General features: G+C 44.3%; 1 protein-coding gene across 1 annotated transcript in view; it reads right to left on the bottom strand.

Annotated features, from left to right (window-relative positions):
- LAMC1 (laminin subunit gamma 1) overlaps positions 1–26,200 on the bottom strand; it is a 69,133-nt gene that overhangs the window by 15,359 nt on the left and 27,574 nt on the right. Inside the window, exons 2-11 of the mRNA XM_080407531.1 lie at positions 9,790–10,094; positions 7,690–7,820; positions 6,107–6,273; positions 4,798–4,986; positions 2,684–2,801; positions 2,487–2,585; positions 2,251–2,387; positions 1,273–1,395; positions 994–1,183; positions 613–725 (exon numbers count right to left, since the gene is read on the bottom strand). Of these exons, the coding sequence (XP_080263657.1) occupies positions 613–725; positions 994–1,183; positions 1,273–1,395; positions 2,251–2,387; positions 2,487–2,585; positions 2,684–2,801; positions 4,798–4,986; positions 6,107–6,273; positions 7,690–7,820; positions 9,790–10,094 (1,572 nt within the window). The remainder of the gene's footprint in view (positions 1–612; positions 726–993; positions 1,184–1,272; positions 1,396–2,250; positions 2,388–2,486; positions 2,586–2,683; positions 2,802–4,797; positions 4,987–6,106; positions 6,274–7,689; positions 7,821–9,789; positions 10,095–26,200) is intronic.

Raw genomic sequence — 26,200 nt, 5'->3', positions numbered from 1 at the left:
CCACCTTCCCTAAATCCCAATTAATCCTTTGCATCTTTCCACAAAGATTCTTTTTCACACAACAGTACCCAAGGACCCAGATATTTTTGCTCCTTATTTGTGCCTGATTTTCATAAGTCGTCATCACAAGGAACTTTCACTCAAGTTCAGCATAGGCACAGCTTTCGGGACCTCATCCTTGCCATTTGTCATGCCAATGCAAGACCAGGAAACAGGGAAGATTTAACCATTCCCAGTGTAGCAGAAACAGGCCAGATGTTGTAAACTCTCTACATCACTCCTACCATGTACTTCAGGACTCTGTGCTATGTATTTCTACCAGTTTAGAAGACACTGGCTATGCAACACACCAAAACCATACATTCAGAAGCAATCAATCAGCAGGGGATGGGTGCTCCACGTCCAGACTCTCTAAGGCAGCCCCTTTCTTTCCCATGTCCTCTTCAGGAGGCCTGGGAGAAGCCATCACACAGGAAGGGCAGGTGAATAGCGATCGGCAAAGGCTTTGCCAAATAAACTGCCACTTATGACTGAGCCCTACAATAAAGCAACCCGAGCCCAAGGTGAATGAGTCTGCCCTTCTCTGCTGCAATGTTCTGCTCAGCAACTTACTTCTCTCACTGTACGTCCCACGGATCTTGATGGAAGTCAAGTTGTGGAGAAGCTTCTGGAAGTCAAATGCTGTAAGAGCAGGCCTCCACGGGTAATCTGCAGCCTCGTGGAGCCTAAGGAGAAGAGCCATGCATCATCAGCAAAGCTTTCAGATACTAACAGCTGTGCCCTTTTAAAGCACCCTTGCCAACAGTGGTATGCTGTTGCAACATAATTCACATATGCTTATGCAATGCTGCTAGACAGCAAGCTTCAAATTAACCTGGTAAGACCGCTCTTCCGAGCTAAAATTAATGCTGGTTGTTTTCTCAAGAGCTCAGAGGCCAGGGCACCACAGGCTAGGTCCCAGCTGCTCCCACCACACCTGGGGAGTCCTCTCACCTGAAGGTGTAGGTCAACGCATTCTCACTGGGGTAAGGGTTGCCCTGGGCAATGAGCGGCACTGACACTCTCAGCCCAGCCCCTTCCAGCACCAGGTCCTCTGCGGAAAGGCGCGTGTCCCGTCTGTCTACGCGGAAGGAGAAGGTCAGGTTTTGCCCATAACTCAAAACTTGGTTGCCCAAGAACTTGCCTGAAAGGGGAAGAAATCCTTACAGTTAGGGGACAGAACAGAAATGGCACAAGCAGCACAGAAAGCCCCTCACTTCTCAAATGACCTACGTGGTGCAACAAAATACATGGGGAAGTAGCTGTCAGAGATAACAGAGATATCCTGGGTCTCTGCACTCCACTGGAGTAAGACTTCTGAGCCATCACGCTGCTCAGCACGCCACTCATCCTCTCCTGAAAAATCAAATACACAAGAATTAACACCCTTTGGAGACACAGCTTTGCACACACTTGTCACATCATACTGTATGCTGCTCATACAGAACTAACACGCAGTCTGTACACTGGCACTAACGGACTTCAGAAAGCAGCTGTGCAGAAGAGCACAGATACCAAGCATCATCTTCCCAATTTAAGACCCTAACTCCAGTGCTGATGTGAACCCTCTGAACTTCGAGCCCTATGACAACTTCTTGTTCAAAATCTGCTCTTCTAAATAGCTTAAGCAGGGATGGAAAAAACCTGTAGCCCCCTATGACCTGATGAGAGTTTCACCCTTTGTATAAACTGTTCTCCTGTGGAATTTTCAAACTAGGCAGCACGAAAACATGCATACATGCAGGAAACGGACCATATGAGAAAAGATTTTTCCTGAGCTTACAGACCCACTGGAAACACAACTGTTTTATTCAGAGCCATGTATATCCCAAATCTGGAGTGATAATAATCCTCTCAATCAGAAACTCCTGATTTGGTTCTAAAACTGAGAAATGCCCCCTTGCCAGCACCTCTCCCAAGCTATAAAAGATTTGCATTTGTAATTCCCACTTGCACCTGCACTGTGTACATTATGGCTGGGCACCCAACACCAGCGCTGGGAATTCATTCCTCCCTAGCTGAACAAATGAGCTGCGGGCATGGAAGCTCCCAGTAACTTCAGAAGTAACTCCGTACTTCCAAAGAGAGATCCTAGACCTGCCTGCTGAAGGCTTGCAGCCTTGCACAGAGAAGGAGGAGCAAGGGTTTTTTAATTGCTTCTGACTTGAGTCTACAGCCTAACCTGAGATACAAAGGAAGGCTCGATTTTACCAAACTGGAAGTTGGAGGTGATGCTGTAGATACTGTAGCCGACAGCGCTGGTGCAGACTGAAGAGTGTCCAAAACAGAAGCAGGGAGTACAGCCCCTTGGATCAGAGGAATCCAGATGGAAAAATCCAGGTTTGCATCTGAAGATGTGAAGAGAATTCATTTCCTTGATGCTTACCCCGGGCCATTGCTCAAATGTTTCTCATTCTTGAAACAAAGCCATGGGAAGAGAAACTCACCTCTCGCAGTGGAAGCCTTCAACATTGTCCTTGCATGTACACCGTCCTGTCTCAACATTGCATTCCCCTGTGCTGCCAGCCAGATTGCAAGAACAGGGCCTGAAAGAATCAGGAAAGAGGATAACTCATTAAAAGCCACACAGAAAGCTTTAAAAAGGTGCCTAGTTTTTTGTTTAGAGAGCTGCAGTCCCCCTTACCTGCATCCAGCTTCAGACAGGGAGTGGAAACCTGGCTGGCACCGATCACACTTATCGCCCATCACGCCAGGTTTGCAGCTGCACTGGCCGTAGCTGTCACACTGCGTGCTGAGGGAGCCTGCGGGGAGAGCAGGGACACGCATCTCAGCAGACCCACCCAGTTCTATGAGGCTGCCATTTTTTCAACTTCATAAAACAGGCAAGAAATATGGGAAAAGAAAGTGGGAAGCATAGCTTCAAGGCGATGAGTAACAGCTTACCTAAAGACTGCCTCTAGTACACAGGGATTTTTCCCCTAGCAGCTCTAGAGATGTCCAAACCATATTCAGCTTTTAAGGATTCTTACCAACCAACCTCATAATATATAAATACAATTTTTACTTCAAATAGCATTCTCATCCTTATTCCTGTTTCATCCTCAATTAACCTTTGCATATCTCTAACTCCATGCCTGTTTTACCCTGCAATGCACCATTTCTGAGTTTTTTATTCTTTTTATTCCCCAAATCCTGTGTGTTCTCCCTAATCACCAGCTCCCCTTTGCCAGGGGATATCCTGACTTCTTCCCTTTCATGCTCAGATTTCCTCCCTAGATTCCCAAGTTGGATTTAAAGGCTAAACTGCCTCCGGTGAGGCTGCATGTACCAGTATTAACCCTAACAAACCCTTCAGTAAACCTCTTTTTTTTTTTTTTTGAAGGGCATCTTCCTTAGTACTGCTCCGTTCAAGAGGACTGGCACAAAAAGCAGCAGCAGATTTCTTTAATCCACAGCAGACAAAATGCTTTCTCCTCTCCCAAGCACCAGTACAGCTAGCAGCCCAGGAGTTCTCAGCACTCTAAGAGTTAACTACCAGCAGAAAAGTATTTCAATATACAGAAATAGTTGCTTCTTTCCACTTCAATCCACACCAGAAATTTATAACAAAGTGAAGAGTTATAAGATGATTAGGCTGGACAGGACAGAAGAACTCACAAAACCTTTACCATATACAGCCAAAGTTCAAATCCCCTTTGCAGTCCCACTTATGGTTATTTAAGAAAAAAACAGTACTTAGACAAAAATAGCCATCTAAACCTATCCAGGGGCTTCAAACACGCCCTCAGTGCCAGTGTGCCATGGGATACAAGCTGATGGCTAAAAGTTATAAAGCCCTTCGAAATCTGTCCTTAAAGACCTGAGAAGTCACCTCCCTGCTTCTTCCTGACCATCTCAGCTGACACCAATCCTCACCCCTCTTAAAATAAGGTCTGACATGAGGACCTGGGAGAGCAGATGGAGGAAGAGGCCTTTCTTGGTCAAAACTTTCACAACTGTACAACTTTCCAACCAAATTAGATAGGAGATGTACCCTGGCAGACCTCTCACGGGCTGCTTTTAGGACATGCTGCAAGCAATTACTTATTCCAGCTACTCTATTTTGGAACCTCACATCATATCTTACTATCTGTTACCCTTTTGTCTCCTTCCTCATTTGCTGTGGGCTGCTGCAGTTATGGGATCACGCCATACAGGTCAAGTGGTTCCCTTGACGACAAAAGATTTGCTCTCCTGCCAGAATTCCCCCCCCCATTTTTTTTTTAAAAAAAAAGAAGTTTATGTATTTTGTTTTTCTCGCCCCCACCCCTTTTTGTGTTTAAGGTTTCACTGGTTTGTATTTATAGTGCTTGGATACTCAGTAGGAGAAACTGATGCAGCTAAAGTTCACTACAATTATTCAGTATGAAGAACTTCCAGAAATATCCACTCACATCATCTTGTTTATTAAGGATTTATATGAGCTCTTTAGTACTGGGAGTGTCCAGGGTAACACATACACAGTGGGGGAAAAAACAAAGACCAACCCAAAATGAATTTCAGAACACATCTGAAATAGTAAATGCCACAGTGGTGAACCATCTGCCCCTGCCACCCCAACCCCAATTAGATCCAAGGATAATTTAAACCAAAATACAACCCAATAAAGATTTCCTACATGCTTGGGGGGGGAAGAAGAAAAACAAACAAAAAAGCCCTTTTTACCGCGTAGTTTGCAATTTGCTGCACAAGTTGAGAGAAGAGCTAGCTTTTGTGCATGCAAATTTGCAAGCAGAAAAGTTTGCTGCCACGACTTACCAACTGGGTTGCAGCTGCAGGGCAGACATCCCTCCTCGCTCCCCAGGCGATAGAAGCTGTCCCTGCACCGTTCGCAGTGGGGACCATCTGTGTTACCCAAGCAGCCCGTGCAGTGGCCCCCGTGGCCCGTCGAGCGGTACAGCTCAGGGTCGAAGTAGCACTCCTGCGACCTCCCGTTGCAGTCACAAGCTGCAAAGACAAGGGTGCTACCCGTGAACAGCACGTCCGGCCACCCCACCCCAACAGGCACAAAACCCACTATGCAGAACTGGGTATTAAGTTGTAGGGGAGCTGTTAACCATCCTGAGACCCACACACCGACCCTCTCATGTTGTGCCTCAACGCGAAGGGGGAAGCATGTCTTTGTGGCGGTTGAATGTGGGGAGGGGGAAGCAAGGCTGTAACAATGCAACAGGCTCCTCGAGACCATTCTCATCTACATCCAGAGAAGAACCAGCATTTTCTACCATACTCCCTTCACTGTCAGGCTGTCATTTGCAGCTGAAATGCCACTCTCCTACCCAGGAACTCCAATCTCAACCATGCGAACAAGCATGAGGTGATACCAGCAAGACTGACTCCATGTTGTAAGGACAGTTTCTTCCCGGGACTACAGATCCTATCTGTCTAGGCAGCAGGAGACCCAGGTTTCACCAGCCTGCCAAAGGAAGCCACAGGTCTTGACCAGACAGCTGGGACTGATCAACACACAGAGAGGTCAGACAGCAAGAAAGCTTTACTGTCTGAAAAAGCTTCCCCATAAAGTAAACTACCAGGAGCTGTGGTCTGCAACACAAAACCAAGCAAAATAAATTGGCGTTCCATCACAGAGATCAACATTTGTGGTCCAGAACTGTTGCAACAGCTTCAGAATTGGATTAAATAGTTGACAACTGTAAAAGCCAATAACCTAAATACAAGAGGAAATCAGCGATGCTAAATGAGGAGCTTTTTAAAGGGCAATTATACTCCAGCATACTAAATGCAGAACTTTTTTTTTCCCCTATAGGCCGCATCAAGTACAAGCCTGGACATTTTTGTGGCACTCCTCTTTCCTAAAGGTCACTCCCATCCTTCTCCAGAAACGGGATACCCCTTTCTAGGGATCTGCCAGAAAGCTCCCACAGGATACGAACGGATTGACCAGGAGTCTCAAAAACTCTCTGCTGAAAGACACCAGAACTATCCTTAACACTGGCTAACTGCAACTGAGACACCTTAAAACCATGCAGGGTCAGCTTCTGGAGGCCAAGAGAGGCAGGGGACCCAACCCCTGAGAGATTCTGTCCTCAAGCGTGGCCGCACATACGCAAGCATTCATTGGCGCTCTCCGCTGTCGCTCTCCTCCAAGGACGGTCATTGAAGAAAGGAAGACACTTTTCACAGTCCACCCCAAAGGTGTTGTGCTTGCAGTTGCAGACCAGCTTCCCCAGGTCATTCTTCACGCACTCGCTAGCATGGCCGTTACATTTGCATCTGGTTAATGAGAGACAAGGAACAGGTATTTAAATTCCAGGGATCCAGGTCACTCACTGAGCGATCCCAAAAACAGAGCCCACATCTGAAAACCTAAGACAAGGCAAATTACAAAAAAACCAAAATTGAGAACATAACTGCTACTCTTCAGCCTGAAGAAGATGAGACTAAGGAGACCTTACTGAGGCCTTTCAGCGTCTAAAGGGGGTTTACAAGTAGGGTGGAGAGACACTTTTCACCAGGGTCTATAGTGACAGGACAAGGGGCAATGATTTTAAATTGAAAGATTGGATGTATGGAAGGAATATTTTACAGTGAGGGTGGTGGGACGCTGGAACAGGTTGCTCAGGGAAGCTGTGGATGCCCCATCACTGGAAGTGTTGAAGGCCATGTTGGATGAGGCTTTGAGCAACCCAATCTAGGGAAAGATGCCCCTGCCCGCTGCACAGGGCTGGATGACCTCTGAAGGTCCCTTCCAACCCAAACTGTTCGATGAAACGAAGTGGTGTAGCATGCTCAATGTAGGCATTTAGAAATGCAAGAATGTTAACCAATTCCTTTGCAGTCTGTCACTAACAGTAAGATGAGTAGGAGAAGCAAAGATTTTTTGGGTTTAGGTTAGTAAATTCTCCATAGTTTCTCTCCTGTGAGAGTCCAGGGAACAGTACACATGCTGGCCACCTGCTACTGTTTTATCAGTAAGAAATGAAATAGCACAAAGGTGACTCATCCAGAAGCCCAGGGACCTCCAGAGACCGGTGGTGGAGCCAAGGCAAATCTCCACGTTGTCAAATCCCAGTCTCGGGACTGCTCTCTGCAAACAGTCCAAAACACTGCACTGGTCTCAGTTCCGTTTATGGAAACATTTTATCATCAACAATTTAATACTTCAGCATTCTGCAGTATGCTTTGGTAGAAGGAAGGGACAACTACTGTATCACACAATGTTTCAAATCTTCATAGGAGATAGCTCCCAAAATACACGTGAAGCAGAGACACTAAGGTTTTCTATTTACTATTATTCTAGGCTACAGATACAGGCATTTAACATGTTAAAACATAAAACACAGTAGAAAAAATCCGGAGTTTCTTCTTTTTTGTTTTATTTTTGTCAATCTCTTCAACCTTCACCCTCCCAAATCACTTAACATTTAATCTAATCAAGGCGGGGGGGGGGGGGGGGGGGGGGGGGGGGGGGGGGGTGAGTTCAGTCTTTGCCCTGAAATTATAGTTACAAGAGGTTATACACAGTATTTGCAAGCTTCGTAAGATTCATTCTACTGCATTTTTGGCTTAGGACAGCCAATAAAGACCAGAGCCTAATGGTACCATGTGAGTATAATCAAAATCTTTAAAGCACTCTAGTAATCCTGACCAAAAGCTTTAAATGAGTACAAAGGTTTATTGTCTACTCACCTACCACCCACAGCAAAATCAGAAATTGCATAGTAATAAGACTTGAGGACTTTTGGGTCATTGAAAACTTCATCTCCAAATGTGTTCAGACGATTGAGGGTCACTCTGATATCTGTAGCCGTCACCCATTCCTAGAGCAGACAGAAATCCCATCAGATTAAACATCAACTATCTCCCTCAAAAGCGTACCACAGCATAATGCTGTGCCATCAGCAGTTCTATTTACAAAGCCATTCACAAGCAGCAAGTTCCTTCCTCACAATGTTCTCTGTGCACCTTGGAAGCTCACCCATCCCTGCTCAGAAGACCTTACACCGCATTCTCTTGGTTTGAATGTGTTTTCCAGACCCTGCTCCTCTCTGGGTACTTTCCAACACCTCCTCAGGTCTTGACTGCTCTCAGCTGGGCAGCAGTGGGTAACCTCTCCAGCAAAAAGCGCAGTGCAGGCAATCACGTGAGCTTGCTCATGGTATGCATCTGAGTGCAGTTCTCCTGCAAAGCTCCACACCACCAATGGGAAAAGCTTTAGGGTGCACTTGTCTGCAGACATATCCCACCAGACAAAAAGACACAGACAGTGAATGAGGCTGGGGGAGGCTGACAAAGAAAAACAGACGGGCAGATCTGACTTACAACACAAGAGCTTTTCATAATATTTACATAGCACCTTCAACACACTACTATACCCTCCTCTAGCAACAGCCAGCAAGTGTAGCCTGTCCCCAAATTTCACATCACCTTCAGCCAGTGATTCTCATTAGTATCTCCTTGGTTTTATTACAGCTTTTTGTAATATACCATTTTCCTTCAAACACCATAAAAAAAGAACACAAGAAAAACATCCCTGTATGCACAGCTGTGCTGCAGCTTCGTCCCCACTTAACCAGTACAGTAAGATTTACTGAATTACAAACACTGGCATAAAAGGAAATGCTACAAATACACATTTGTAGCAAATGCACAAATGCACAAAATACACATTTACTTCAGTTCTGAAAAGCAATGCCAGGTTTGTACATATTTTGGGAAGCTGACGGTCAGGTCTCTATTCCTAACACAGAGAAGTTTATCAGAAAATTATACACCACACCCCTAACTTGAAATCCCTCTCTTCACCTTAAAAATTTAGGCCCCGTTTTCTGCACGAGCTAGCTACATCAACAAGATGGCCAAACTGATTCCTTTCCATTTCAGGAGTTCTCCCTTTCCCATTGATCTTTATTTTCATTTGTACAAGCAAGCCCCTCCAGATTCCGCCCTGCTGCCTGCTGGCTGGGGATCAGAGACAGGCGAGCCCTGAGCCTGCTGGGTGCTCCCACTGCTCTAAGAGGAAAGGGCAGAAGTGGTGATCACAGCTCCGAAAGGAGATGAGCGCCAGTGGGGCAAACCCCACAGCTTTAGATCCTTGTTGCAATATAAACTAGAAGTCATCAAGCAGAATACAGGAAGTGGCAAGTAAATCAGATAAACTGGTGCTCCCAGTATGATCCTGACCATTGCCCAACTGGCACTGTGAATTCTAACAACAAAAAAACCCCAATCAAACCCCATTGCTGAGATGCTTGTAGGAGAAAACAAATACTGTGGATAAAATCAAGCTCTCCTGCCCCAAAACAGGTGTAAGAACAGGTTATGGTTTCCAATAGCCCTTTATTTATTTAGAAGAATCTCACATTTCTTAAATTTTTGTGCTCAAAATATACATGCAGATGCCTCAAATACTCATTTCACTTGGGCTTTACCTTCCTCTGTACTTCTATCTGAAACAACAGCAAAATGCCCACAGCTGCTTTCTAAGCAGGCAGAGATACACATCCATTCTCTAAAGACTTCCCATCGTGCCTAATGACAAATCATCCGCAATGCCACCTATCTTACTTTTTGTACCATAATCTCACTAATACGAGAGTCAAGAGTTTAACTCTTCCTTCAAAAGTGTCTCTTTGGATTGTCCATTCCAACTTACTTGTGCAAGGAGGGCCTTCCAGTATAAGTAAGGGCTGTAGAGCAGCCCACAGTCAGCACAAAGCCACCACCCACAATGACTGAACAGAAAGGCTCTGCTCATGCCACCCGACTGATTTAGTCCTGTTCACGCACCTGTAGCACAGGGCTGTTGTCAAAGTTATAGGCACTGGGACGCCCCTCCAGCGTTGAGAATGCCACATTGCCCCCAGTGAGAGGGGAGATGTCACTGAACTCATCTGTACAGAGCGCCTGCTGCTCATCCTCTCCAGTCCGAATAAAGCCACGATTGACTTTGTGATACGTGCTCTCACAGGAACCACTGTAATACTGGTAGGGCACCCACGGGCCATCTTCCCTGGTGCGTTTGTAGATTGCAAAGCTCTCCGGTCGACTGGTGTGAAACTTCAGACGCACGTATGTGATGTCAAAGGCCTTTCCTGCAGGTGAGAGAAGACAAGACATGAGAAAGGCTTGAACGAAACAGAAAGAATGGAAAGAGACGCACTGCAATGCTCTCTTTGGAAGAAACATCTCCTCTAGTACTATCCAGCAGGATGAACAGCATCCAGTAGCACCACAAGTATCTCCTCCAGTCCTGCATACTGCCTCTCCTGGGAAAGACCAGGCGAAGGAACGGAAGGCACACGCTGAGAGCAGGCCCAGTAGATAAGCAGCCCTACAGATTTCTGTGCAACCAAACACACATCTCAAGGTGCAATTCTCTTCTGCAGACAGCACCAACCCCAGCAGATGACAGGTTACATCATACCCACAAACAGTTTGTGCATATCTAAAACCAGGTCCAAGTTAACCGTGCCATTTGATAACAATTCTTCCAAACGCACGTATGGGATAAACAGTATTAACCAGAGAGATGAGACACACTGTAGAGCCAGTTTCGTACCTCTGCTTCCTCCCTAAAAAAAAAACAATACTCCAAACTCTTTCTATTACTCATGAAGCCTCTCCTCCAGTACTGAACTAATTCAGTACACCCTCTTCTACTCACTCCCCTGGAAAGACAAAACAAGGGTTAAGTTTCCCAGACCATATGATTAAAGTTGCCAAGACACTTTTCAGATCAAAGTGCAATGATTTACAAGCTAGCCACGTTCTTCCTCTCCTAGGACTACAAATGTAAACCTGCCTCCCTGCCCTCTCTTCATGTCCTAACAGGTTTGCGGCAATCAGCAGATCGTCCTCCTTCATGGATTCTTCTCCAGCAACCTGAGCATCTACCCCCGTGCACATAAACCAACTGCCCAGGGGACTCACACCCCTGAGAAAGCCTGTTAGGGGAAAAGGACCGCAGCACGCTTCAGCCACCTTCCCCCGCCATCCCTGCCAGCTAAGGGGCATGTTCCCAGGAGGAGGTGTACAGCTGTGCACCAGCTGTTCTTGCCCCACCTTGGCGAGCAGACCACGTACAAACCTAGCACACATAAAGAGCCTGCTAAAACCTGAGATTTTTCTGGGACAAAACCTCACATGTTTAGTCCCTGCCGTGCTCTTCTACACCCCTACCACCCCCAAGAAAAACACTGCTGTAAGCAGAGGTTGCAGCTGTTACTGGTTCCTTAGGTGACAAAAAAAAAAGCTAGTAGAATGTTTCAACTGATTGAGAAACAGGGTGTTTTTTTCCACCTGTAGATGTCACACAGACTTAATCTCAACTTGTAAAATGAATTAACTCCACCACGTTAAATTTTAACACGAGGCTTTGCACCTGATGAAGAGTGGCTCATTTCTCATTAAAGCAGACCAGAGAACACCAGGCAACAAGAACAGTGTGTCTCAAAACACACACACACACACAACCCAATGGCAATGAATCGGGTCACGAACCGCTGTTCTCTCTTGCAGGCCACCCACCAGGTAGACCAGGACCAGCCTGCATTAGGCACATCACACTCATGTCACACTCAGAGCCTGGCCAGCGCAAGGGAGGAACCTTTGTCCTTTCCAATTGCTGGAAACATCAAAGTAGCAAAAGCAGCACAGCAAAAGGTCCAGAAATCAAAAGCGCAGAAAAAAAAAAAAAGCAAAAATCAAAACATACAGCACCCAAAAAGCCTACACCTACATGACCCAAGGATAAAAAAAAAAGCCCAATCTTTCATTTAATGCCAAAGAAATCTGCCAGTACCCCAACCTACAAAAAGTACTATCTATGCGGGATGTGCAAGACAGCTAGGACACTGCAGAGCTACAAACCCTCCAATACGTCCCACAAAATACCCTTTCCTATTTATATCATATGTGAGGTTACAGATGATCTAAGCACAAGACTGGAAGCCAGGCTTTCACAATCGGTGGCTCTTGCTCAATACTAACTCATCGCTGGTTTGGCGTCAAGTTATTTAATGAGATTTTCTTACATGCAGAAGACAAGCGAGAAGCAGTCACACTATTAATGCTAAACTGCTTCCAAAAGGGCTAGACACTGCAAATGATCAGCCCTGTAACAGCTTAGGCATGCCCTCCCTCTGCTGCCCAATACAAGAGATTAATCCCATTCCATTGATTTTGTTCTTATTGAATCTAAATGCAAAGCAAAAAGCAGGCATCACACGTACAGATCAGCCCCTCCGAGGTTTCCCCTTTCTCCTGCTACAGGGTCTCTTCTCAAGAAGAGCTCCTCGCTGAGGACAAAGCGTGCTTCAGCGGTGAGGAGCATACACATGCAGACACTCAAGATGAGCACGCGGGACACAAGCCAACAGGCCAGACGTGCACAAATACCTTTTTCAGGCCCATGGTATAAAAAAACCTCAGGATATACTCCCCATCTCTTCCAGATAAAGGCAAGGAGCCCTAGAAGCAAATGCTTCCTCATTCTTCTGCAGGAAAACCCTAGTATGTGTGTTGACCTGCAACTTGCCAGCCTATCTGAGAACTTCACCAACACCTTGGATGGGAGGCAGAAGGGGAAGCCAGAGCAACAGCATGAAGATCACTTGATTAAATTGTGTCAACTGAATTGTCAATAATACCCTGCTACTTAGACTTGGGAGGCTAGTGTCAATTGAATTCTTATGAACACCCAGCTACGCTGACTTGGGGTAGTTAGTTTATTTCTACTAGCGCTGCATTCTTCTAGCATGAAGCAAAAGCCCTGCATTCAGGCTTCGTCAAGATGATTTTGAGGAGGAAATGCTTTGAAAGAATCCTGGGAATGGAGAGGGGGCCAGGCATGTGCTCTCACTACACACACACACACCTTTCTGCTCTAGCATAAAGGCCAGGTCACAGCCTGCACATCCCAAAGAAGAATATTTTTTTTTTTTTTAACTCTTCACTATAACTGGACTACAGTCCCTGTTCCCCAACAAGGTCTCCTACAGCTCCTTGTGAAAATTCCAGCTCAGCTAAAGGCATAACACGTGCAAACTGCACTCTGGACAGCACAAAAACATTTTCCATATAAATCCCTTGTGCTAAATGGAAAAAGCACTTCCTTTTTCATCTTCAGTTTTACACAGCAGCCAAAGAAAATGCATTCAAAACCCTCCCAACTAGAGCCATCCAGGTGAAAAAGACATTTATTTCAGCTGGCAGTGTAACTACTTGAGAAATCCTGTTAATGGCATTAAACAGGAATGCAGTTAATGCACACAGCACAGAGCAACTGAGCACTAGCACTCTATCAGCTTGCTGTGGGTAAATACTGCTGGAACAATAGAGTTTACCCAAGACCAGCTGACACAGTGTTGAAACGTGTTTCCCCGCTGTTCATACTGAATGCAAAAGCTGTGCTAAGCAGCCTGGCAGCTAGTAGGGCTCTTGAAGGTTGCAGAGCCCTCTTCTAGCAAAGATAAGCCACCTAGGTCACTTTCAAGTCTTGCAGGGCTAAATAAATATATACTGCTATTACACGGAGAAATGCCAATAGCAATAACCAGGTGAAAGGTAGTTTTAAAGGTTTCGTTTGGATGACAAAAAGTCATTGTCCTCCTCTTCCTAGAAGCTGGTAATTATTTTGATCTCATTTGGGCTTAGAAGCTCTGATAGTGTCAGGTATCAGACAGTAATTCCCTCTGTGTACTGAGAAGCAGCAGATCTACTTTGCAGGAAGAACTCCAGATGTTTGTTGTAGAAGTTCATTAGTAGAAAGACAACACATGGCCATTAGTGACTATGAGTACAGCACTGCCTAAGTGCAACCTGACATGTCTTTAAAGCATCCAGACCTCAAAAGCAGGAGCCACACATTTTAAAACTGCCCCTTTTCTGAGGCATGAAGCTATTCACCAGCAAGTGACAAGGTGACAAAATATCCAGCCTCTTTCACTAATTCAGGCTGATGTAGAAACCCTACAATACCTTTCTCTAAAGTAAGCAAGCATATGTAGGAGCCTTCAGGACAGTACTACAATTACAAATTCAACAAGGAAGCAAGTCTGGGTGCCTGCAGAGATGGCAGTAGTGGCATTGGAAATGTTCAGCGTTGTTCGATGCAGGGGATGCTCCCCCCATTCACATTGTCGGGCTGACCACAGCTGCCACATGTCATCGGCAATTAAAGCCCTTCCTCAGCAGGGTTATCGCCCAATACTGTATCCCAAGGTCCACCGGGAAATGCGCCATGCTGAAATCCACAGACTGGAGAAAATGGAAGCAAACGCTATTTAGATCTTTAGAAACTCCTCCTTTTTCCCCCCAAGTTAGGAATTTGTCCCTACACACAAAAGGCCTCCTTGTATTCAGACCCCTCAGAATGGATGGATAATTTACATCAGGAAAATGTCCCGCCAGCTGGCACAACAACTACAAGCACTGAATTGTGAGCAGATGCCTGGATGAGATAAACCCAGACAACACCCGCCTCCATTATCAGTTCACTCACATCCCCTGCGCGGGAAGAAACCACACTACCTCTTCTGCGCTCTCTGCCATCCTTTATAGCATCCTCCCAGCAGAGAGCTTCAATATACAGCTGCTGAGTTTTGCTGCCCAGGGAAGGAAAAAAAAAAAAAATCCACTCGAGAAGACTGTACTGGGCAAGAACCAAGCCTTTGCAGATTTATTTTCAGCAAAATTCGCTGAGCGGTAATGAAATAGTTAAACTCTGCTCTGTTTCTCTTTTGGTTGACTCCTGCTTCAAGACAGCATTTTTCACACAGGTACCTGCTGACAACTGATTTCTATGTAAAATTAGAACTGAAAACAAACCAGTAAAGAAATACAGCCTACTTACTACTTTTTGATTGGATTTTGTTTTTGTTTTCAGTGACAGGACAGAGAGCAAACTACCATTTGCATTTAATTTTGGCTCTTATCTGACCTGTCTCCCCATCATTCCCAGGAAGAAATGCCAGCTTTCCTTTCCCAGTTTGCTAGACTGGAACATGCCTCATACCATTCACCAATCTTGTCCTTGCTCCTACCTCAGCTCTGCCCTCCTTAAACCATCAACTCTCCCCACCGCCCAGCACAATGGTGGTGGACCAGCTATAAGCAGACAGACTGACTCTGCTGCTTGAAGATGCTCATCTGCTGCTCTAATAAGGAGCTACCACCCACGACAGGAGGCAGCACCTCCCACTCTCATGCTACACACAAAGGGTAGTGCAGATACGAGAACCTAACACAAGCAACAAGTTGCAAGGGACAGAAACATTAATGTCAGTAGACAGAGGCCAGCAAGTTCACAAGAGCTTGTTCAAGGCTGATCACTGCTTCTTGAGTCAACCAGCCGCTCCAAGTTCTCAGCTACTGTGGTATTTTGTTCAGCCTCCCATGCTAGAAACCCTCCTGGAGGCTTTCCTCCTGGAGCACAGGGGCCACAGATGAGAGGGGACTATTTAAGGAGAACGAGTTCTCCCATCCCATAGAAGGGACCAGGCTTTTCTGGCATGCAGATGTGTGTGCCACAAAAGCAGGACAGTGCTTAATAAGGAGGGGAGTGAGAAACATCCTGAGCAACTTGCTCTTTTGGAATAAAAAAGTTTTCATAAACAACAGCCCAACACCTGCAAGACACATAAGCAGTAAGTTATGCTGCTTGCATCACATGTGCGTGAAAAAGCCAAACTTATGACTGAAAGCAAGCAATTACTGCAGTTGTAGAGCAAATGTCCTTTGCAACTACACCCTAGCTTTTTCTGAGAAAATTTGCAGAGGAGGAGGAAGATGAGAGCACTGCTATTGCACAAGCAAATGGAATATCCAGCATGTGAAGAAAGAAAATGAAGGATTTCCATTTTCTGATGATCTTCACTGGGGAAATAACTCCACACAGGAGCACGAATGACAACTCTCAAATGCCGAGTAGTGAACCTATAGGAACACAAACTAGTAATACTAAACCTTTGGTTTATTTTCTTGTCCTCACTTAAGGAGCCTGGAGATTTAGGTGCATGTGTCATGAACAAGAAACAGCTGAAGGATTTTAACAAGTCTTAGCATAAACCACACTCCACCAAACCAAAGATTTTGGCATGTGGAGCTCTACCACAGACAGGTGCCTGGATTTTAAGAAAGCCCAACTGAGATGTAAACACAGGTTGCTTTTTCTGGGCACCCGTACTAAGACAGGACAGAGGAAGGAAACCAGTTTGGGACACTGAGGGAATAAGCGCAGCCTTGAGCACGCTGGAACGAAGGCGAACTCCCACCACCCCATTAGATCATGCATTCTTGAAGCGCTCCCGAACAAAGGCACCATTGACTTGTGCACGTGGGCGGCGCTGGACAGCAAAAAGGCTGCCCAGTAAATTATTGCATGATAATCCAACATTGATAAGTCATCGAGGCTGCTTGTTCTAGTCATGTTTCCAAAGGGGGGAGGGGAAGAAACTCATTTCCGCCCTCCCCCCCCCCCCGCGCGCCACATGGGCTGAAGGCAGCCTAAGAAATGCGTGTTTCATTTGATTGCTCCTAAGTCAGCGTAAAAGTCAGAAAACATTATCCAATAATTCAGCTTGCTGCCTTATCTGTACAGCTTTGATGCAAAGATGTGAAGTCTGTTTCCCAAAACAGCCAGCTGTGTTTATTCACTAGGGACTGGAAAGATCCCACGTACAACACGGAAGTCCTATCTGCACAGGAAGCCTCAAAGTCCTTTTTCAGCACAAACTATAAAGGCTCTTTTAAAAAGGCACTTCATACTTGGCAAGCACTGCCAGATCACAGATGATCAAGGACACCACGGAGCCCTCCCCAAAATGGCCCATTTCATTCACGTATCTAGATAAGCAAAGCTAATCCTGCCACCAGTGTCAGCACCAAGACGAGCAGGATCTGGGTTACAGCGGGTTGGGACCCTTGAAAGTTCATCTGCTTGTATCAAACATCCAGAAGCTGCTCTGTGACCCATCCACAACAGGTACAGGTGAGACCAAGTCACTCCCCCAACTGAAGGGGCACAGAGAAGTGGATAGCTACTCTTCCAAAATGGAAGTTTTAGCCAACAAGAGGAGACAAAACCACTAACACTGATCTAAAGGGCTTGCTTACCAAGACAAGAAAAAAAAGCTGTCTTTTGCCCTTTATTCTCAGCAGAAGAATGCACAGCAATTACCAAGAAATCATCACTTCATCAGCAACAGTCCATGACACCACCAACAGTGACTTCACTAATAGCAACCCTTTAAAAGTGCCAGTTTCTACCCATTACTAGTCACTGTGGGACCTCTGTGCCCCAGCAAATTACATTTTCCCAAGAGTTTTCCTCATGCTGGAGATACAGCTATCATACAGTCAAAACCTTAGCAAGCAACCACCACCACCCTACAGGATCAGAGCAGCTGGCAGCAGCAGGCCAGAGGAGATTCACCAAAATGCTTTCAGCTGAATTGTACAATGCAATACTTCTCATCCTTGGCAAGACATCCCTCGTGAATGTTTCTTGTATTAAGACCACATCCGCAGAGGTATCACAACAAAGCAACAAATCTCACCCACTTTCAAGTCATTCTCATTAGCATTCAACTTAAAGCAAAAAAAAAAAAAAAAAAAAAAAAAAAAGGCAGCAAATCACAGTTGGATAATCTCCCTTCAAATATTTTAATTTGACAGTAGAAGATACAGGAGGGAGTATTCCTGACGTTTGGCTCTATCTTTTCAGATGTGGAGATGGAAGAAGGAGGGTGGGGAAGATAGACTAAAAATTACTTTCAAACTTTGAAAGTTTAAATAGCTAAACAAAAATGAAGTTGCAGCTTCTTTAAATATCATATTTGTCCAATTAGCAAAGACATGACTTCTTGTAAAAAGAAAATAAGTTTATTGGACTGTAGCACAGTACCTTGCAAACCAAATCTAGTATCAGATAGTCTGCTGAGAATTACAAAACTGTTTAAAAGACAAGTAAATTTTACTGACTGGCGACCAAAAAAAAAAAAAAATCCCCAACAAACTAAAAGCATTTTGCAAACGGTGCAAATGGAACAGTTAGAGCAGGAACATTAAGGGCTTTTCCTGAGGTCTGCTTTCTTTCTGCATGCCCTCTCAGGAGCCTCACTCTCCAACAACCCGATGTCCCTTCCCTCGCCCTTAGCATGCATGCTTTCAACTAGCACACCTAAAGTCAAACCATACGACTTGAAAAACTTCAGTTTAAGAAGTTCAGCAAACCCATTAAATGACCAGAGTTGAAAATGCCCTAACCAAAGGCAGGACAGAAGTTATTTTGGATGATGTCCGTGCGTGGGGGTGAGACGCCAGACATCCCCTGCTCCAGCCCCAGCACTCCTGAAGGGGAGGTACACCAGCTCCCACCGCAGCGCTGCCTCTCGACCCTGTTCAACGGCTCCATTGCTTATGATAATCAGCCACTAGTTTCTATTAAATAATATTTTGAAGCCTTTTCCTCTGCCTGTTGAAAGGCAGCGCTTTCCCCACTTGCCCCCCTCCTCCTCCACACGCACTTATAGCCCACAACAGCTCTAACGCCTGGCTTTGCTCCTATCTGAATTAGCTATCAAAAACACACAGCTTGCATTGTTGAGCCTAATTAAGAACAAATTAAGTGATATGACTATATATGAGTGCTCTGAGCAGCAGCAAGTTCAGCAGCTCTGGGAGCAAGACGACCTTACAGACTAGCTCCCACACTGCTGGCTCTACAGCCATGGAGAGGCCAGAAATGTTCCTTACAAAAAACACTGAATTCTCTGGAATTTTGATGGTTTAATCTCTCTCCCGCCCTTGCCCTTCTACCTCCCACTCACCAGCTACAGTTTTTTTTCAGACACAGGCCATAATTAAACACCACAGCTATTTGGAAATAATACTGTTGCTATTAGGATCCATCACCTGGACCCGATGCAGACAGGACAGCTTTCCTTTCTTGAGTATTTTAAGGAGTTCTTCGATAAACATTTAAGAAAACTAACTTCTAGTGAATTTGAGTCACGCTGCTAAATGTTGCACAGAGTTTGCACGCCATCCCCCACTGAGAACTCTCCCCCTCCTCCTAACAGACTCCCGCTATGGATTTTAAGTAGCAGTTTACATGCCTTCATGCTATCTTTTAATGCATTTTCAGTCCATTACAGGCTTATGCACAAGCTACCATTATTTATGAAACACGAATTACAGCAATATCCATACAGACCATTTTCAACCACCCACCCACACAACAGTTTTACTTTCTCAGCCTATTAAGCTGGTAAGGAATTGGGATAAACAGACCCGAGAAAAACCATTGTTGGAGCAAGGCCATTTCCAAAACAAAGCTTGCCACTGAGTTATGTTTCACATGTGTTTTGGAAAGTCAGAAGCAAAGCTCTTCCAAATTTTTCTTGAAGCAGAGAGGGGAATTGCACTCCAGTTCTCAACTTACAAGTAACAGCCAGCATGTGCCTTCAACTGCCTCTGGAGAAGAAAACCACACAAGCTGCCAATGTTCATGGAGGTTGCAAAGGTGTATTAAACACACGATCGTGCAAGTTTATGTTCATCCACACATTCTGTCTGGAGATACATGAAGAACAAGGAACTAAATGTAATGACTATTTCTAAAGATAGCAGAAAACCACATGTACTTGAGAAGGCAGTGTGGCTTAGCATGACTGGTCTCTCACAGAAGCGACGCCCTGAGATTATTTTGGAACACCATGAACAAAGGAAAATGAAACTAGATGCTCTCTGCTGACCCTTCAAAGATAATACTAACTCCAGGCTTCTCAATACTTCCAGCTGCAAAATCTGAAGCCCTTGGTTTAATTCATAAACTAGAATGGAGCCAAATCTGCTTTACATCAGGCTCCAAAACACCTCAATGTATCCACAGGAAACCTAGGTTTGGAAAGTTACCTGCAGGTCAAAACTCCTTCCACCCAGGCTAAAGGCTGCCTATCCAGGAACAGAGAAAACTCTGAAAAAGCAAGTAGTATGTATGTGCAGAGTCTCTCCTTATCATTTTTTGTAAGAGGGAGATGTCCAGACTGCGACAGCATTACTTTGCTGCTCCTTTGTAAAGGAAGGATTTAAAATAAAGTACCAACATAGTCACTCAGCTGGGACCAAAAACCACCTGGGATAGTGCTGAGGCAGTATTACATCAAATGAGTTTTCTACAAAGCACGTTTTCCTACAACAGCCCCAGCAGAAAAAATAATTTAATGTATTTAAAAGACCTTCCACAGGGACTTCAATTTGTTGAGCTTACCTACTGCTCTTGAAACCACGGGCCATACAGCTCATGTCAGTGCCTGGTTCCCCATGGCAGGAATGCAACTGAACCCTAGTAATTCTGGATGTGCAATTAATTCACCTTGTTAGCAATGCAGCAGTGAGGCAGCTGTGCTGTGAAGAACAGATTGAGTAGTCTGGTGGAAGCTACACAAAGAAATACATTTTATTCCCAGATGGTCAGAGGTCATGGTGCTCGAGAACTCAGACCTGCATTTAAGTAAAAAAACATGTGGATTACAAACAGCTGCAAAAAACACTTACAGAACAAAGTCTGGACAAGGCAACAGAAAACCCATCCAATTCACAAAAATTAGGTCCATCAGGCCCTGGACTGTTGCAGAAGACATTGCCAGCAAGGCCACCATGGAAAGAGGATCCCTGCAGGCAGCCTTCCAGCAAGTGCCCAAGAAGCATCTTGCACACTAGAAGACAAGCCTCCCGTCCCCAAGCACCGTGCCGAGGCACATGCTACGGCTTGTTAGATCACACTACATCCTCCCCAGTCACACACCGGTTCTTCAGCAGCGTAAGAACAGCTCAGGATTTCCTTAGGTAACAGCACTGCCCAAGAGAGGGTGATTGCACAAAAAATGAGTTTAACCATTTGCACTGAATGCCAAATGGTATTTTTTTCAGGCACACTACATCACTGAAGCCCAAATGAACTCTATCGTAAGTATTCTTCTCAGGAGAGAGACTATTAAAAATTCATTTTCTAGTTAGTACTGCTAAGGCAGTAACATTCTTTAAAAAAATGCTGAATCCCAGCATAGTTGATGACAAAAAGACCTTTTTTCAAGTTATCTTTTAACTCTCATAACTCAAATTAGTAACATAAACCACCACACATTAAAACTTCAATTTGTTGACCATCAGTGGCAACCCATGAAGTAGGGGCCGAGGTATTTCTCCCTATGCTTTAGGGTCCTTAGTATGCATGCTGACTCTTTTGACAGTATTTTTTGGGGGAAGGGGGAAGAAACAGCTGCTTAAACCCATCTGTAAAGCCACTGCCTTTCTGAAGTCTCTAACAATGCAGCAATCTCAAGCCTTTGTTTTCACTAAATCCCCGCACTTGGCAATAGGTCAAACCCAAACCAACCTACCTGCAGTCCTTCAATCTACAGACATCCCAAGAAAGCTGAAGAGCATCACACTCTTTACCACTGAGCTACAGCATCGAGGGCTTGGCTTCTCCAGAAGCTCAGACTTTCAGGACCCCACAGTATCCCCACGTCTCTGTTGTCTGGATAGGTACCTCAATTAGGAGTCAAGGGAAGCTACCACCATGCAACCCCAAACATTGATCTTCACAGATAGGACTGTTACCAAGATGTCAAGGTGCCTGTACAAGATCGAAATTTGGAGAAAGCATGGACAGCTGAAAAGGAAGCCAAAGCTATTTCAGTTGGAGAACAGAATCATTTGAGAAACCCGCAGAGCCTATTAAGATTTCATTTTCCACAGGAGATATGCAGCCCACCTTCACCAAAACACTATAAACCCCTTGAATTCTGGAAGAACTTGAACTAGGAAGACATGTTTCTCACCTTTGCCCTCTTAAAAACTGTTACACTTCTTCATAAACATGGATCTGGCTAAAGCAATCAATGCCTTTATCACTTACAAAAAAAAATAATTGTTTAACTCAGTGCAACAGAAATGGAGAAAAATCCGAAAGATACCAAATGGTACAAATTCTTGAGGCTTGCTTCCTTGATGGCCTGATCAGATAATTGTTTTTAGAAGTCTACCATTTCCCAGTAAGCTTCCAATATCAAATGAAGATTAGTCCTTATCCTTAAAGCAATTAATAGGGCCAGTCATAGGCAAAAGTACCCTAATTTTAAGCCCTCAATAGCAGCACACATCAGGCATAGTAGACAGCAGCTATCTTCTGGCACAATGCAAATCATGCTGGGTCTCTACTTCAAAGACATAAAATGCAGAGACAAAACATTTTACTAAAGGGATTCAGCAGCCACATGAGCCTCTCAAAGAAGAAAACAAGTCAAACCCAGGATCTGTCCATGTTAAGGAAATGCTGCAAATGCATTGGAGCAGTGGGGGACAGATCTTCATTCACACACATGCAGCACCAACATGACCTTTTACCTTCAAACCTACTCAAAACTTTTCCTTATAGAACTTAATGCTAAAATAAAAGTGAAAAGCCTTGCTCTATAATGGTTTTAGTTTGAAAGTAACAGTTGCTAAAGATTAAAAGCTTACCAAGGACTTCATCACTGGTCTTAAACAAAAGACATTTTGTTACCATAGAGCAGCAGATGAACACAAGACAAGCAGAAGGACAGCCAATGGCTGTCAAGATCTGCCCAGGTAAAGTGGGACATTTGAAGCCACTTCACCCAGAATGACACACAATTTCTGATATTGCTAACACAGGAGGGGTGGAACAGAAGGAGCCTTGCAAGCGGAGGAATTAATAATATGTGGATTCCTGTATGTGAGCCATCGGGTTGAGTTTTAGAAGGGAAGTCTTGCATCTTCTCAATTCCACAACAGGGGTATCTTCAGAGTCACCCCTGACTGCAGAGGCCAAAGACTGTGAGAGAGATGTTTGAATCCTGGTTTCCTCTTTGGTTGAAATTTTCCGTAACACCAATGAGAACTGTCATTATTGTGGAAAGCTTCTTGCTGCTACCCACCCAAGCAGAACAGCAAAGGCTTCAGAAACTATGCGGGACATGATGAGGCACAGACCGAATTCTTAGGCAAGTTTTACTTCCATAGGGCACTGCATTCCAGCAAGAGAGACGGAACTGCCTCTTGTTTGCAAAGAGTAAACTAACAGCCATGCCTTCCTGACTCATTGCAAAAAATTCCATGAGCCTCTCACGACCGTCAGGAAAAAGCCTCTAACATATGAAGTTAATGGAGCAGTATCAGGTATAACAGCTTCCCTCCAAATGAGCAAATGGACAGTGACAACCTTCTTGGACATCTCACTCCTTCAAAGACTCAGAGAACAGTTTTAGTAAGTGGTTTCATTACCGGTTTCTACTCTCAAAAAATAAGAATACTTGAATTGCTTCAAGTGCACAGACAAGCGCTCAGGTTTCCTTTCAACAAGGTCCGATGGCCCTGTATTTTGCTGTAGATTATTCACATTACTAGGAAAATCTTATTTTATCTGAAAAAGCCCTTTTATGAGATACAAATTCTATTCCCTTTAAATTAATTTAAAGTATTTTTTAAGCTTGTTCAACATTTGCACTATCACATGTTAACTCAGATACTTGCTGAATTTTCTTAACACAAGGGAAAAAAATGCTCAAGTACACAGTATAGTTTAATTTTAGGTCTCCTTATATAAGCTGATGCAAAGATAAGCACTGCTATTAAAAAAAAAAAGCTATCAGCCCATGATAAGATACACTAGATTTCACACAAATGTCAAGAGGAGAGCCTTAAATCAATACCAACAATAACGTAATTACTTCCAGATCACACTGGGATGCTTCTGCAATAAGTTATTTGGATTTCTTATCTCAGTTTTGTTTTGCAAAGCTAAGGATAGCAGTAACAACTTAATTTTCAGTCGACTGAGAAATGGCAACATTCATTTCTTTAACAAGTGTATAAAGACATCCAGATCTGCATTGCTGATTTCTGAAACACAGTGATGATGATGGGGAAGAGGTACAATCCTGGAGAAGAAGTTGACAGTGTTGGCAACTCAGAGGGAGGATTCTCCTGCAAAAACTGATTTTGCTGAGGATAAGGGAACAGCTTTCCCTAATCTTCAAAGTGCAGAATTACTCTGGTAAAACTGCTAGAGTAAGCAAAGCTTACTTTGCGTGAGCCCTGGGAAAAGACCTTCAGGGAGTTTTAATATTCATTCATGCTTAGCCTCCTACTCCTCACTTCAGCTGCAAGACTGCGATTTCCTTCCTCCTCCCAGTCTTCCTTCACCTAGACCCCCTAAGTACTGGAAGTACATCGGGGGGTGGGGAAGAGATAAAAAACCCCACAAAAGTTGGAGAGAGTACAGGTAAAAATTTGTATACAACCCACACAAAGGTTACTGCTAAAGAAATAGCCATTATGCTGATCGCATACTGCTTCATTTTCTCAAGTATCACAGAGTTGATCACCTAATCAGGTCTGGTTACTTTTTATTTTAATTTATGTTGTAGAAAGACAGGGCAGTTGAACAGACAGGCTTTTTAAAGGCATTTCAATCTCCCAGGAACATTAAGTACACAAATTATTCACCGCTTCATTAACCAAGTGACCAGATAGTAATCGCCTTCAAATTTAAACCACATTGCCTAACATGAGCATATCCTCCCCCAGACTCAATGGTTGAAGAGTAATCTATTCTCCCACCCGCTCATTCTCCAACAGCTCATGGGAAAACAAAGCCAGACTGTTCCCAGCCTTTTCAAAGACATACCAATAAGCTCTGGAAATAAGATGAACTTCAGCGGGTAAAGCTGTAAGCATGAAGATGCAGAAGAAGAAAAGTCATTGTGCTGTCTAGTTGCAGTCATATTATATTGCAACTTTTTTTGTAATCAAGTCTTCTCAAGATTCAACTCCTTCCCTCCAAAGACAGGGCTCTCAAATATTTCAAGGTCCCTCTGACACAGCCATTTTTACAGCTGAAAGGTGGATTTACTCATATATTTGCTAAGCAAAGTCTCTCTAAATATTTGTATCTCTATAGCAAACAAGCATGAAGCTGTGCCACATCTATTTGTATAGGACAGTCTCCAGATAGTGTTTAAATGAGCACTACACTAAGGGGAAAAAAACCCCCGAACAACAACAAACCACCAACCAAAAAAACCCAGTAAGTCCTGGTTATGAGATCTTTGAGCTTATACTCCAGGCCTGCATAGATGCTCAGCACCACCATGCAGAAAACTTACAGCTCTCCCTTTTCCCACACCACTTTTAAACCCTTTTAAAAGCAACTAATTCACCCAGTTCCCACTTCGAGTCTAACAATGAAGTGCCACAACAGCTCCCCAGATAATCTCTCAATCCTAGTACCCACCATTAACTGCAAATCCTAAAAAGTATACTCAAACAAAATGCCATTTAGGGGAAAAGAAAAATGTACCTTCACACCTATGTAAAAGAAAATAAAATAGCAAAAGCTTGGTAACAAACTTGTAGGCAAACAGATGGTTTAATGCTTGGTCTGATCCATTTCTTTGTCTAAATCGGGAGGGGGGGGGCAGGAATTGAACATCTCCCAGCTAGTCAAGATACTAAAAGATTTTAAGGTATCCCTCTTCCTTTAATGATTCTTTATGTGTGTTATCTTCAACAGCGTGATACTGCTTTTATGCTTCAATTCCAACTCAAAATTAAACTCCAAGTTTGTTTTCCAAAATAAGATATCAGCTCACCCTCTACAACATATTTTTAAAGACTTCTTTCTTCCCCCAGGCTGTGTAACTACGAAGACCTTCAGCATCGGCATTATTCCAAACAACTGCCCAAATACTCAAAAAAGAGAGAAAAGCGTTAATACTGGCATTATATCTGAAGTCCTCTGGCACTACCATAGACTGGAGGAGAGGTGATCATCCCACACTGGTCCCTGCACAGCTTTGGGAATGCTGGATTAGTTTTCCTGCTGCACGTTAAGTGTTTATTGTTATGAAAACTGCTCAGATGAACCACCTCTGTTGCTCAAGACACTCACCATTCTCCCACTCCCAAAGGGGAAGCATTAAGAAAGAAGAAATTAATAAAATTCAGGCCTACAGCGTGGTCTAAAGGCAGAAGCATATAGTGTCCTGCATCCAGCTGAGCATGCAACCCTGGGGAAGGGCTGTGCTCCACAAGGCCTGCCAGATCCACTCGAACCAGATAGACTGCATCTGCTCCCTTTCGATCACTCGGAGTCTGGGCAGCCCGGTTG

The sequence above is a fragment of the Falco punctatus genome (genome assembly GCF_963210335.1).
Source record: "Falco punctatus genome assembly, chromosome: 11".
In the NCBI taxonomy this organism is placed as follows: Eukaryota; Metazoa; Chordata; class Aves; order Falconiformes; family Falconidae; genus Falco; species Falco punctatus.
This window is presented reverse-complemented; position numbering and strand designations above follow the sequence as displayed.